A 16,091-nucleotide genomic window follows, 5' to 3' on the forward strand; every position below is an offset into this window, starting at 1 on the left:
TCCATTCATGGCTCAAAATGAAAATAAGAAAAATCTGGAGGGCAAATTCCATGCTTACATAATACCCATAATTACCCAGATAGCCACACAATCATTTCACTAGAATATTGAACAATTCACTAGGCCGACTTCTCAACACTGAGTGGTGTTGCCTCTCGCATCCTCAATGTCCTACCTGGATCAGCTGATGCAGAACGGGCCTTCTCCAGAACAGGCCTTCTCCAGAACAGGCCTTCTCCAGAACTGACCTTCACCAGAATGGGCCTTCTCCAGAACGGGCCTTCTCCAGAATGGGCCTTCTCCAGAACGAACCTTCTCCAGAACGGGCCTTCTCCAGAACGGGCCTGGCTACATTCAAGACAGGATGTCCCTTGGAAAAGACACACTAAAGAAACTGTTTTCGTAAAATTATTAGGAATGTGAGAAGTTAGAAAAAGCTGAAAATCTAAAAAGATTAAACATTTTCCATTTGGATGGAGTCAATGGTGCTTTGTTAAAAAACTTTAAACTAGGTTCCTGGATTTCTAAGCATTATTGTTATTGCATTATATGATATCTAATGAGTTTGTCATTCTTGCAGCTGCTAGACCTAGCCTATTTCATTTAATATGTCACTGTGCAAATGTTATTAAATGTGCTTTTGCACTCGCAGGCTTAACATAGATATCTTCCAAAATGACCACGACTGTACCAATGTCCAATTAACAAAGCCATTAAAAGGCGATTGTTATATAAGACATTATGTCAAAAAATAAAGGCCTTATTGCAAACAATAAGCTCATTTCCATTTCTTTGCACAACACTGGCCAGAGGTCCACAATCTTGAGGTCCACAACTTATATGATTAGTCAATGCATTAATCAGTCCAGTTAATAAAGCACACAGTTTCACATATAGTATGCATCTCCATTACCTTCAGGTCAAAAACAGTGAGCAATTTAGGGATTAAGGTAACCAAATAAAAAAGTATTTTTGCAGATAACTTTTGCATAATCATTACATTACAGTAGTTATTTAACTGATACTTTTATCCAATGTGACTTGCAGTTGTGTTGTATTGTGGCTACAACAGGGCTGATTCATATTACCTTTTCAACATTCTCCGTCCATTACTTAACCACAAGAAATGAAACAGTCTCCCTTCAACAGCAGCACATGCCTCATTATTATGACATCGCATTTCAGCGATGTTCTCATATTTTACTGTTCCACATTGGCTAGCTCATTCAGTCCCATTTCCCATTTGTTCTTTCAGTGCATAAAAACAAGTCCAGTCAAGTACTGGGAATCTGCAGCACTCGGCACCTCGCAAAGTCAAGGTTCGGACAGAATTGCCATCTGGCTAGCTGTCCTGGACACTCATACTTTCTTTCCCTCTCAGTATCCCACTTTGATAAATGCCTTTGGGTCACCCACCATAATAAGTGCCTTTGATCTTCGGAAGAGTGGAAGTGTCCCAGAGTTCCCTGTTTGATTGTGGCACTAGGCCGCAGCTCCACCAGGGTGTCTTGATAAGAACTTTGTTCTTCCTGGCCTGGTTCCTGCACCCTCCCTCCAAGTGCTGGTTTTATTCTTGCTCTGAGGAAATTAACTCTTGTTTGAAAAAGCTCACCATCCCTTCCCTGATCCATTGCAGAATGAGGTTGCATGTTTCATGCCCCAGGTGGGGCACAGTAACAAAGGAATGGTTTAGTATAACTATTTTATTTGCAGTAACAATAACATTAAATTAATACAACTGGAGGATTGCCAGTAACCAAGCAGCTTTTGTAGAAAATGTAGTCACTGTTTTAAGCAATCACTGTTTTATCTTCATGTAATACCTCCCCATAGATTTTCTCACACACTTAGTGGAGAAGCCGCATCAGTGTAGTCTCTGGCTCAAAATTGTACAACATGGTGATGAACCTTTCACAAGCCCATGGATAGTTAGTGGGTGATGTAACAAGCACTTTGTCCATATTTTTCTACAGTCTATGGTTAATACCCAGGCACACAACATTGATGTGTGCCATGGGGCTTTTCATATCCCCAGACAGTCAGCCTCTTCATCTATAATGTCTCATCCAAGCTCTTCGGGGGATGATGGGAAACTGTGTGAAGTACACACCTCTGTTGTCTCCTCCGTTACACCGAGGAACAAAGATGCGGCCTCAGGTCATCTAACACATGGCTGGGAAACCTGGCTCTGTGACCAGCAGGTGAGCCAGAACTTTTGTTTTGGTCTCCTCCTGCCATCCGCTGCTGCAGGTCTCCCCAAACTGCAAAATCTTCTGAACCTTATTAATCATCATCAGTCCTCAGGGGAGATACTGTTTATCTGTAATTGTATCCCAGCAACCAAGGAGTTTAAAGGTCCCATATTGTGGAAAATTACATTTCCCTTGCTTTGAGCATTAGAAAGGAGTAAAGTATATAAAAGCACAGTCCCTAGATAATTCCACACAATCCGTATGAAGAAAATGTGAATTTAAACGAGCTGTTTGGAGATCTGTGAAATTATGACACTACAATATGCTTGTCTGCTTCAGTAACGCCCCCTTGTAGCCGGAACAGATCCAAGCACTTAGCACAGATGACATTCAGTTTGTTGGAGCTAACCAGCCAATCAGAACAGAAGTTCACTGATATCAATGAGGTTTAAAGGCACAGACAATAAAACAGCCTGTTCTTTGTTCATGAGAGGCGCTGATGAATGGACATGTAAAACTGGATAGAGATTGTAGACAAACGTCTTGTTATTGATATCAGGACCTAAAATAAAACACTAGGAAGGTGTACAGTATGGGACCTTTAAATCAAACGCATGAAAGAAGGGCCATCTGACCACAATGGCATCCAGTTAAATATAGAGGACATGCTTATCCTCGCTGCTTGGGGAATTATATGGGCCTCTGTTTGTTTGAACAGATTCTTTCTTACACCTACAGTACATTACATGCAGAATAACCTTCACAAAGCAGCACACAAATTCATTGATGAAATGGGGCGTAATGTACGTAGGGATACACTCTTGTGGCCAAATGATGGCACTGCAGGAGGACAAACAACCCAGTCTGACAGGAAGAATGGGATAAACTGTCCAAATTCAGATGTGCAAAGCCTGTAGAGTCTGTAGAGTCTCAAAGCTGTAATTGCTACCAAAGGGGTTTCTACAAAGTATTGAATTAAGGGTCTGAATACTTGCACACTTTATTAGGTATTTAATTGATTTATTTTTTAGACTTCTACTGCTGTAGCCAATCCGCTTAGTGTGTTCAGAGATTCTCTTCTGCATACCACTGTTACAATGTGTTATTTTTACAATTTGCGTTATTGTCACCTTCCTGTCAGCTTTGGGCAGTCTAGCCATTCTCTTCTGACATCTCTCATTACCAAGGAGTTTCTATCTGCAGAACTGCTGCTCACTGGATTTTTTTGTTTGTTTTTTGCACCAAACCCTAGAGACTAATGTGTGTGTGTGTGTGAAAATCCCAGGAGATCAGCAGTTTCTGAGATACTCAAACCACCATGTCTGCCACCAACAATCATTCCACAGTTAAAGATCACAATTTTTCCCCATTCTGATGGTTGATGACCCGTATCTACATGATTGTATTGCACTGCTGCCACACACTGGCTGATTAGATAATCTCATTAATAAGTAGGTATAATAAAGTAAAAATGTGCTCGGTGAGTGTATCAGTATCAGTATCAGTATCAGTCTGGCTTCAGATCGGGCCACTCGACAGAGACTGCGCTCCTCTCCGTCAGTGAGTCACTTCATGCCGCACGAGCAGCCTCCCTCTCCTCTATCCTCATTCTTCTAGATCTCTCTGCTGCCTTTGACACTGTGGATCACTCCATTCTCCTGTCTGCCCTGTCAGCAACGGGCATCTGTGGCACAGCCCTGGACTGGATTGAGTCCTACCTCTCTGGTCGCTCCTTCCAGGTTGCCTGGGCTGGTTCGGTATCGACACCTCGGCCCCTCGCCACAGGAGTTCCCCAGGGCTCAGTCCTTGGCCCACTTCTTTTTTCTCTCTACACTCGTTCCCTTGGCCCTGTGATCACTGCACATGGGCTATCCTACCACTGCTATGCGGACGATACCCAACTCTTCGTCTCGTTCCCGCCGTCTGATACGCAGGTTTCAGCCCGTATCTCTGCTTGCCTGAGGGACATCCAGAGCTGGATGGACAACCACCATCTAAAGCTCAACCCAGGTAAAACTGAAATGATATTCATCCCTGCTAATACCTCTCCCCATCTGGATCTCTCCATTTCTCTCGGGGATACCACACTCACGCCGTCACCCAGTGCAAGGAACCTCGGCGTGGTGATGGACAGCAGACTGTCCCTTTCCGAGAACATTGCGGCGGTGACCCGGTCTTGCAGGTTCTTCCTCTACAACATACGGAGAATCCGCCCCTTTCTCACCCCCTACTCGACCCAGCTCCTGGTCCAAGCGATGGTTCTGTCCCGCCTGGACTACTGCAATTCCCTCTTGGCTGGCCTCCCAGCGTCCGCCATCAGACCCCTCCAACTCATCCAGAATGCAGCAGCTCGTCTGGTCTTCAACCTTCCCAAATACTCACACGTCACCCCCCTGCTTACTTCCCTCCACTGGCTGCCTGTCATGGCTCGCATCAAATTCAAAACATTGGTGCTAGCCTTCCAAGCAGTTAAAGGGTCTTCCCCAGCTTATCTGCAAAAAATCATCAGACCCTACACCCCTGCCAGACCTCTTCGTTCAGCCTCCACAGGCCGCTTGGCACCTCCCCCTCTCAGAACCTCCACCTCACGCTCACGACTACTGTCTGTTCTGGCTCCACGGTGGTGGAACGAACTCCCCGTTGAGGTCAGAACTATAGAATCTCTCCCCACCTTCAAGCGCAAGCTGAAGACGCACCTCTTCAAGCAGCACCTCTCCCCATCCCTCCCTACCTCCCTGTGAACCTTAATTGTTGTCTCTGTGACTTGCTTTGTGTATCGGTATTTTTAGTTGGCTAGGTAAGCAGTGTTTGGATAGTTAACTTTGGTCACTTTTGCTCTGTTTGTTTGTTTGTTTGTTCAAAAAAAAAAAAAAAAAAAACCCTTGTCCTTATCTTTGTTGTACAGGTAGCAGTTGAAATTGTACTTACCTCTAGGGTCTTTCAGCAAACTTATCCCTGGTTATGGGTATGCACTTTGTTGTACGTCGCTCTGGATAAGAGCGTCTGCCAAATGCCAATAATGTAAAAAAAAATGTAATGTATTAGCTTTTTAATAAATAAGCAAACATTTCTACACATGTTTTCACTGAGTCGTTATGGGTTAGTATGGAGATTAGCTTGTTTGGCAATTTCATCTATTTCAAATTAATTAAGTGTAAATTTGTGTGCGGGATCCCAAACAATAAGGAAGTAAAGGTGATTTCAACAAAACATTTATCTGTGCATGTGAGTGAGCTTGTGTGTACAGTCATATTTGGGAGGAGTAGTATTGAGTGTAACTGTATTCAAATTCAAAGCATAGAAAAAGCCATGTTTTATAGCTGGGGTCTCTAAGCACACTCACTGGGTACTTTATTAGGAACACCTGTATACCTACTTATTCATGCAATTATCTAATCAGCCAATAATGTTCACATGAACCATCACAATGGGGAAAAAATGTGATCTAGGTGACCATGGAATGATTGTCAATCTGAGTATCTCAGAAGCTGCTGATCTCCTGGGATTTTCATGCACAAACAGTCAACAGTCTCTAGAGTTCACAGAGAATGGTGCAAAAAACAGAAAACATCCAGTGAGCAGCTGTTCTGCAGACAAAATCGCCTTGTTAATGAGAGAGGTCAGAGGAGAAGGGCCAGACTGGTCAAAGCTGACAGGAAGGTGACAGTAATGCAAACAACCACATATCACAGTGGTATGCAGAAGAACATCTCTGAACACACAACATGCCTAGTGTGCATAGGCTACAGCAGCAGAAGACTTAATAAGTCTAAAAAATAAATACCTAATGAAGTGCTCACTGAGTGTATGAGACCTGCTTCATCAAAATCAGTCAATTGTGAGTTTTAGAAACTCAAAACAGGAGAATGTCAGCTTTCCAACAATACCAAAGTTATCTCTCTACTCCAGATATCAAGGTTGTGTCCCATTTGTAGTGGGATTTATATCTTTGTCTTGATTTTTATAAGATGGCAGCATTATGGATGTGAAGCCATGCATTATGCAAGTGTCTGAAATGTACATTGGTTGTCAATCTACTTCCCGATCAGATTTTATCATAACACATTTGTTGAAATGGGACTAATAAATACATTTTTAATCATTTGTTAGTGTACATTTTATCAGATTTCAAAATGGTCCTAAACAGTTGATTGTGACCATTTTGAAATCTGATAAAGTTTCTTTTTCAGGCTGACATTACTGTGGAATTGCCCATGTATAAAACTGTATTTTTACTCTGAACATTTACTCTTGACATTAAGACAGACCATGAAAGAAAATACTTTTTTGAGTAAAATCCGATTAAACCAAATAGCTACATTTGTAGCCACAGACGCAGCTGATGTGGTTGTTCGCTAGGTGACTGGTGAATAGTGCTCTGACATTTTAAATATTTAAAGCTATATTTTAAAACTGAATTTGACATTGAGACATACAAATCATGGAAACCAAGACATTAAAGTGGTCGCTGGTGTTCGTGAAAGTGTGACTGCATGACCGGTGACAAGCTGGCTAACCTCCTGTTACTGTTATTTGGAATTAAAACATGCAGATTATGAAAGCCAAGATATTGTTCTACAATATTGAGATTACGAAATAGGCTACATGTGCTGTGGTGTCCATTTTTTGTTGTTAAAAAAAGAAGTCAGTGTTTCATGAGTGCACCCTTTCACAGTTGTGGGAATTTCACAGTTCAGTCAGAACCCTGAGCAGACAGAGCAGTGCACTATAGCAGCAGTTTATGAAGCATCCTAGACCTACTCATGGAGCTAAATTACAATATAGAATCGCCTCAATGACAGTTTTCCACACTCCATGTTCTGCAGATTATTGTTTCACCCACATTGAGACCGGATATGGTTTTGTACTCAGAGAGGGAGCTGTTAACAGTGCTGTACAAGGATACTATTGAGGAAGCATTTGAAAGGAAGAAGTTAAAACACACAATTGATGAGGCGAGGGAACGTGGGTGGTAAGCGGATATGAAACCTATAGAAGTAGGCATTAGAGGGTTTATGGCTAAAGCAGCAAATCATTGCACCTCTTGGAATTAATGATAGGTTGGTCATTAAGGAAAGCAGTTAAAGAGCAGCTAAAAGCCAGTGAGTGGTTGTGGATGAGAAGAAGGCTGACTAGTTGGGGGGCAACTTAAGGTAGCTGATAGCTGGAAGGTAAGGCTAGTGGTTCTTTAGAAATCGATATGGGACCGGGACACTGAGCATGCATTGACAGTGTCAGTGTAGTAAGTAAACGGGGAGGTCCATGTGGTACTGGTGTTCTGTGCATGGGGCATCTTATGTGGATATGGAGGGGGGAGCCAAACTTAATTATGGGCCGAACTCAACTTATGCGAATGAAGGAAGATGCCCACTTGCCCCCTGCGAGCGCAATGTAATGTAACACATAACACTACATTTCCCCCTTTCACTACTTATCTATGGGTGCACACACGTTAGGTTAGAGATGTCAAATTACATTCAAAATACAAACTTTCTAAACCATACATGCATACACACATATATTGGGGAAAAACCATATAATTTATTTTAGGTCACTTGATGTCGTACTGTTCCATGTCTTCTCCAGTATTGTGCTTTGGGGTTTCAGGTGGTCAAAGAAGACCTGAGTAGTGTGTATTAGTCTGGCTTTGTAGTGCCAGACTGTACAGATTTACGCACGCGTGGAAGCGCAATGCAGTGAATTAGTCCAAATTGTGCTTATTGTCATTACAGTGTTCCATTTTAAATAGGCTATTGTGGACAGGTAAAGTTCAATTGAAAATATCCATGTATATGAAGTAGTGGTAGCTAATTGTAATAATGCCCAAACTGTAGCTGAAGACAGTTTAGAATGTTCTGGTGAGTGGGGCCTCAGCTATAACAGGGGAGTCCTGCTTTTAGTTGGATGATTCTTGTCCCAGGCTGTAAGGCTACATGTGGGGAATTGAGCCTGTGAAATTTCTTTGTTTTGTTTTGTTCATATGCTGGCTGTTTCACCCGGGGGAAAAATTGTATTTACCTTTGCACTGAAGTGCTACTGCGGTCTGTGCCATCTGTTCCACTATTTTTACAACTTATTCAAGTTTTCATTAATTCCACCCATGTGACACAGTGCTTGATTATTTGCTTGGGATGAACCACATTAGATTCAAAACATCTGATCTGGACCTTTATGCACAGCCCCAGGGTATGATTTGAATTCCCTTGCACTTATGCACAAGGGAATTAAAATCATACTCTGTGTAATACCATATGTTTCCCAAGTACTCCACTTTAATTTTAAATGCACCATTACCAAATGCCTTCATACAATGTAGACTGTTTATTTTTCCACATGGGAACCAACTGTGCACATTTGTTTCCGGGTCATGACCCTGAGCAGTGGCAGAACATTATACTGGGGGGTGCATATGTGCAGATGGTGTGTATTAGTGGTAGTGGTCCTAGGTTGCTACCAGGTCACCTGGAGGCAAATATTCCGGGAGTGCAAATGATTGAAACATCACTCACGTCACTCTGTGGGGTATTGGAACAGCCAAATATCTGAAATGGTGCGTCAACAGCATTACAGCAGCAACTAATTGCATGACCTTCTAGAACTCCAGTCCAAGAGCGAGAGGGTCGGGCATGGGGAAAAGGACACAGTGGGAATGACCGCAACTATGGATAGATAACAGCGTCCTCTGGAGTGTTTCCCCTGCTGTAGAATTCAGCTATGCCAGCTTGACCAGCTTAAAAATTGAGCTGGTCAAGCTGATCACAAGCTGGTCTAGCTAGGTATTAGCTAGTCCACTAGGCCACCAACCTGGCCATAAAGCTGGTCTAGCTGGGTAAGAGCTGGTCAACCAGCTAGTGTTGGTAGCTTGCTGTATCAAAACATAGCTTGAGCTGGTAAAATCACCTCAAGCTAAGAGCTGGTCTGAACTGGTCAACCAGCTACCAGCTCTTTAAAAACCTACCCTGTGCTGTTTTAAGCAGGGACAAATTGTATGAGACCATTTCTGAGTGAGAGGATGTATGTGTGTGTTCATGTGTGTGGGTGGGAGAAAGAGTAAGTGCACACACACTTGCACATGTAGACACACATACCAAGAGAGAGATAAAGAGAAAGAAAAAGTAAAACCCAAAGGAAGACCTAAAGGCACACCATAATAATCTGTGACCACAGCCTTGCCATGGAAATAGGTCACCACCAAATGAGCTTGTTCTGAGATAGGCCCAACTTCTCCTTACCTGCCCCCGGAACATCTCCCTCAGAAAAATATAAATCAATGCTATATTGGTAACATGCACATTCATGCATGCGCGGTTATCACAATGATTATTTCATCAATGCGCAAATGTATAGCTTTAAAATGCCTTTATTTTTTGTTTCTCAATTCTGAGGAAATTTGGAAAAAATACATTGCCTTGCCAGAACATCCATTGCTTCACTGTAATGCATAAAGATGGGTGATCACCCAGTCCATAGAGTCTGCAAGAACAGAGGCTGAAGCACAAGGGACAGAACCCTGGCCCTGGAGAGCAATGAAGGCTCCAGGGATGTTTCTCAACATCTGTTCTTGTCCATTTTTGTCTTCTTGTGAGCTTGTTTAGCTCATCTTAAGCATACAACATAGCCCATAGCTAAAAACATTTATCGTACTCAGCTCGGCTATCCCATAGAGTTAACACTAACCCAGCAGTCGGCTGATTCATAAGTTAGTTTGATTTTTATGGGTGACGTGAATGAAGCAACCTAAATGCATTAACTAGCTGCAGTGGATGAAAGGGATGTTTGGTTCACATTAATGTAGGCTTTAAGTAGGCTACAGTTAGTCAACAATTGGAACAAAATTAAACCATAAATCATAGTAAAGCAGCTGCACAAAAACATTAGGCGTAGGGTGGAGAGTAAACTGTCAGTAACGGCTGCTATTGCCTGTTTTGTAGCAGTAGCACCTGCACATGTGACAAGCATGTATTGCATCTCAAATGCACTTAGTGTCTGTCCTTGTGTTCTTGCAAGACCATTCTTGTCAAGAACACATGACATGAACATAAGAATGTTCTTGCCTTCTTGGTATTGAGAAACACCCCAGGTTTCCACTATTATTCAGCCCATATGCAAATGAGCGTATAGTTGCAACGTCATAGTTACAGAAGTCCAAATGACTCGTTTAAATTCACATTTTGCATACAGACTTTGTGTGTTTTGATACTTTCACAGTGTTTTTAGAACACCTTCAACTCCTTTATAATCCATATAGCATATATAAATGTCATTTTCCACAATATGGGACCTTAAATTATCTACTAAAGCAGCTGGTCACACGGTTACTGTAACTCATCCTGCCCTGTCTGAACTGATTGCTGATTATGAGATTAAAACAGAAACCAGAATAACCTATGGCTTTCCAGGGCCCCTGGCATAAACACACTTTTGACAGTTTCATGTTTTTCATTTTAGCCTGGTCACACCAGATTAATTGTTTAATGTTTGACTGGTCACACCAGATTAATTGCTATAAAAAGGTACCAAAACTAAGTTGGAGTGCTTCTTTACATAATTGATTGACACAGTTGATTGTCTGCATACAGAGAACTCCTGCAGGGTTCCCTGTGATATAAATGTCCACCCGTGTAGCTTGAGGCACATCACATAGCATTTGGCAGTTAGTAACATTTTCACTGAGCCACTCAGTGGCACATTGCATTGTAGTGTGTCAGCACAAACTCTGATAGAAAACATCCTTTCGCAAGTCATAAACAACCACTGAAAGTGCTGTCTGTTGTACATGGCATTTCAACACATTGCAGTTATACAATAGGATTGAAGTGAACCTATTTATATTACATATACAATATATATAGCTTGAATATAACAAAAGATACGGCTGAAGAAGTCACCAAGAGGCAAAAGTGAGAGAATTAAAGAAAAAGAAGAGAGGGAGAAAGTGATTGAGAGAGAGAGAGGAGTTTAGAGGTAGACTAAAATAGACATGAGGAAAGTACAGAAGATGGGACGGAAGAAAGCAGGAGAGTGATACTGACACTCTACATCTCTGCTAGAGATAGCTAACTAACACCAGTTGGTATACCTGAAAGAACACTCTTCTGCTTATTATTCTGCTTTCAGTGACACATGCTATTGATCTTTTAATGCTGTTATCCTGGAACCAACTGTATATCTTTTAAAGACAAGCTGAAATTAAAATTCACATTTTCCCCAATTTGGTTAATTCTTCCTAACCATAAGAGCATGCCTTAATAGTACATTTTCTAAAAATGTTATGAAATTGTAATACTACTGTATTTTTCAAAAGTTTTTTTCCATCCACTTCCTGGAAAATTAGATTTTACGAGATTAGACGTCATCGTGTACCAGTGGCTGTGTATGTTGAAATTGTCTGTCAGTTTTCCAACTTGCCATCCTCCTCCTCATATGATGTCAGTGAAATCGACTCCCCGCCCATTAAAAATTCCCCCAAAAGATCTGTTTCACTCGTAGTATACGTCATATTGCGGATGCTAGTGCTGCTCTAACTTCCGTTTCTGCTTGTCCCACACTAAAAAATACAAACAACATTGGATCCAGGAGGCAACCAGTGACTTTGTGGTTAGTCCAGCTACAGTAAATGGGCTCCACAGCTCTATCCACTCTGTCCAAGATTCAGCCTGTCTAGGCCACTCCATTCTGTGTGGGAAGAGAGGGCGTCTGTCATACAGTACCAGCTGAATCCTGGATGCATGAGTGTACAGGCTCACATGGTGGAGCACACTCCACACACCCTCACACGGTTTCACTCACCCTGTTCACAGACAAAAATGGCTCTAAAAACTACCTCAAACTCTCGACAGACAGGGTTGTTTTTGCATGTGACATAAGGACCTTTGGCTCGGAATCAGCTTGACAGCTCTGAAGCAGCTTCTCATAAGATTCAGAGCGGGGCCTTTCCCCCTCCTGTTCCTCTGTCTGATCCGCCTTTCCCCCTCATGTTCAATCTTCCATCTTCTGTTCCTACATCTCATCTTCCTAAACCCCTCATGTTCCTTTCCTCTGTACCTCCTTACATTTATATTATTTAACTGACCTTTCCTCTTCTCATCCCCTTATTTTCTCCTTCACACCTTGTGTTCCCCTTCCCTCTTCTGTCTCCGTTTCTCCCCTTCCCCCTCATTACCTCCCTCTGCACCTTCTTACATTTACAGACCTTTCCTCATCTGTTCTCCTTCTTTTCTCCCTTCTGTTCCCCTGTCTGCTCCTCTTATCGTGCCCTATTCTCCTGTTCCTTCTTCAGCCCATCCTGTAGAGTGGCCAGGGATGGCAGTTGTAGGGCGTCATGGTGGAGGCCCATTCAGGTGAGATCTCAAGGCTGATTCACCCAGACTGGTTGGAGAGTACAATCTCTTCTGTCATGTCTGCCTTACTCCCCTTGACTGGGGTGTCCACGCATTCATCAGATTCACAGTCATCCTCCAAAGACCTGTAACAGTACAGGATCATCAAGAGAAAAGGGTCATCAAGGGAGATGCAAAGGATCAGATCAAGACATGTGCCCCAGGTTACCATTTCCCATCACAAATGGTTAGCAGATCATCAATGGTTAACATGTTATAACATATCATATATAGTTTACCTAAGAAATTCACACATTTCAATGTTTTGTGTCGCAGTACTGCGACATTGTGAGGTTTGTGAATTTGTTTCATCAGAGGTGTTTCCCCTTGAAATCTCAACTTTGACTTTGAAAACTGTGAAAATGATATTTTACCAGCTAAATTAATACCCCCACGCTCTGCAAGAGGGGGCCACCCACTGTATGTAAGAAAGCTAGCAAAGAAGCATGGTGAGCTCTGAATAACAATTGCTACAAAGAAGGTATTAGCTGTTCAATTGTACGTGTATAAACAGATCTTTACACCGACTCCCTACAGATCCACAATCAATGCATTTTTCTCCTCAACTTAGCAAACAAGTTTTTGGGACTGTAGCCAGTGATAGGCCCCTTATTGAGAAAGGCTCCTGTCTTTGAGGTTCTACTGAACACGTATCCACCTTGCATTAACTTTGCCTTACAAAAAACAATCATAAACTATTTACTGTGATGGACCTGTTCAATCCGTGAAGGAATTACATCCCTTTTTATACATAGTCCCCCCCATTTTAGGGGCCAAAAGTAATTGGACAGTTGGTCTCTCTGCTATTTTTAATTAGTCAGATGGATTCAATCACTTATTGCATGTACAATCACTGAGCACTTTATTAGGTAGACCTGTACACCTGCTTGTTAATGCAAATATTTCATCATCCAATCATGTGGCAGCAACTAAATGCATAAAAGTATACAGATGTGGTCAAGAGGTTCAGATGTTTTTCACACAAAACGTCAGAATGGAGAATAAATATGATCTAAGTGACTGTGGAATGACTGTTCGTGCCAGACAGGGTGGTTTGAGTATCTCAGAGACTGCTGATGTGAATAAAACACATCAAGTGAGCAGCATGTGTTGTTAATGAGAGAGGTCAGAGGAGAATGGCCAGACTGGTCGAAGCTGACAGGAATGTGACAATAACACAAATAAGCACACATTACAACAGTGGTATGTAGAAGACCATCTCTGAATACACAACACATCTAATATGTAGCTAATAAAGTGCTCACTGAGTGTATAAGAAAGCTTTTGATTCTGGGCTTTTGAATCTGTTATTGGCATTTGTCAACAGAGTTCTGCCAATGAAGTCAAGGAAGCCATTATGAGGCTGAGAGAAATATGAAAAAAAGAGTCAGAGGCATAGGCCAAACAGTAGGCTTACCAAAAGAGTTTGGAACATCATTAGGAAGAAAGAGAGCATTGGTGTGCTTGAAATCATTGCCTTGCTCTGGGTTGAAGCACTGTGAGTTTGGAAGTATTTGAGTGAACTTGAGCGTCTGTACCTGGTCTTATCTGTCCAAAATACAGTTTTCCAGAACTCTGCAGGCTCTGTAGCCTGGCCTGGCCTTTAAATGCAGCCAAAGTTTGCATCTTGCAGTATAGCCTCTGTAGATCTGTTTGTGAAGTCTTCTGTGGAGAGTAGTCACTAACACATCTGTGCCTGCCTCCTAAAGACTGTTTCTGATCTGCTATACTTGTTTTGGGTTTCTTTTTTCATTATGGTGAGAATTCTATGGTCATCAACTATAGAGGTCTTCCTTGACCTACCAGTCCCACTGTGAATTCTGAGCTCACCAGTGTTCACTTTCTTCTTAATAATGTTCCAAACAGTTGAGAAGCCAACTGTGCAATCACTTCTTAAAATGGAGGGACTATGTATTAAAAGGGATTCCTACATGGATCACCCAATATGGATGTAAACATCCTCAAATTAAAGGTAACAGTCTGCACCTTAACCTCATTTTTATTTTTTTATTTCAAATCCATTGTGCTGGAGTACAGAACTAAAAGAACAGAAATTGTACTACTGTCCAAATACTTACAGACTGTACTGCAAGTTATTTCACTAATTCAGTTATTGACAACCAATGGCCACCGAATTGGTTGTCAATTAATCTAAAAGGCTGTTGAGTGAATATAGCTGTATGTAACAACACATGCTAATTTGCATGTGTATACTCATTTTGTTAAAAAGTTACAGGCTCTATCTTGGTACTAAGTGGTGGTAACCCACTAGCACCTATTAATTAGGTCAAGGCATCAAGTGACTTCTCAAGCTTTCAATAGCTACTTGGCCTGGAAAATAGTTGGTAATAAGGCATTTACTCTAAGCTATGAACAATTGATTAAATGAATTACTGAATAACAGATGGCACAATGAATAATGTTTGTGGCTAGACAGCAACAAAGATGAGGCTGTTGATGTTTTACTCAGCTCCTAGAGTCTTCATTACCTTGGTCAATACTTTCTTATATACAATACTTTTCTTATATAGATAGTATAGTTAATAAAAGAGTGTATTAGGGGCATGAATATTTACATGTTGGAAGTTGTTGTAGGAATCTTGGTACTTTTATAGCTGCCATTTTCAATTTTCCCTTTTAAAAAAGCCATATATGGGTCTTCATTTTTGTTAACCCATTTTGAGGGGGTTATATACATGATAATGTACAGTAAACAGAGTATATGTACCAAATTTGGTGCATTTATGCAACGCATAAGGGTTTGACCATTTTTAAATATAATTTCCCATACTATTTAGAGGTGGTCAAGCTGGCAACAAGATGGTTGAAATAGCAACCATGCTGACAAGACCATGTCCAGCTTGTGGGCCAGTTTGGTGCAGAAAACAGCCCATCACCAAATTCGAGCTATCAAGCTGTAAGGCCCTCATCCCCATATACAGTGCAGTCAGTATGTATTTGGATAGAGACATATTATTTATTGTTTTCACTCTGTCCTCAAGCAAACAGACAGAAATAACATTATGGGCCAGATGTACTAAGCCTTTTGCAATGATTTTCAGGTGCATATACAGTATTGTGCAGAAGTCTTAGGCACCCTAGACTTTATTATATATATGTTTATTTTTTTGTGAGTGTTAGTATTTGAGATTTGAGATTTCCAAATATTCGTTTTCCAAAAGATTTCATTTTACAGAGACATTTTTGGATTTAATTTAAAAAAGTAACATATTACTGTAAGCAATTGACTACTTTTTACATAAAAACTTGATCAAGGCTGTCTGAGATCAGAAGCAAGGAGCCAACCAAAGTCTGCAGAAGAACTGTGGCAAGTTCTCCAACATGCTTGGAACAACGTCCCTGCTGATTTGTCTTGCAGAACTGCAGGACAGCGTTGGCTATCTCAGAGAAGTGATGCAGTTTTAACGCCAAAGGGTGGTCACAAAAAATACTGATTTGATTCAGTTTTTAACTATGCTCAAATTACTAAAATGTAATAGTATAGTATGTAATAGTATAA

At 41.4% G+C, this 16,091-nt stretch overlaps 1 protein-coding gene across 1 annotated transcript in view; it reads right to left on the reverse strand.

The window, feature by feature from the left end:
* Window positions 1-12,387: 12,387 nt before the first annotated feature.
* Window positions 12,388-16,091, reverse strand: part of LOC133126599 (serine/threonine-protein phosphatase 2A regulatory subunit B'' subunit alpha-like) — a 35,723-nt gene continuing 32,019 nt past the window's right edge. The window contains exon 13 of the mRNA XM_061238944.1: window positions 12,388-12,657. Within this exon, the coding sequence (XP_061094928.1) occupies window positions 12,552-12,657 (106 nt within the window). The 3' untranslated portion in view covers window positions 12,388-12,551. The remainder of the gene's footprint in view (window positions 12,658-16,091) is intronic.

Source organism: Conger conger, chromosome 4 (assembly GCF_963514075.1).
Source record: "Conger conger chromosome 4, fConCon1.1, whole genome shotgun sequence".
Taxonomy (NCBI): domain Eukaryota; kingdom Metazoa; phylum Chordata; class Actinopteri; order Anguilliformes; family Congridae; genus Conger; species Conger conger.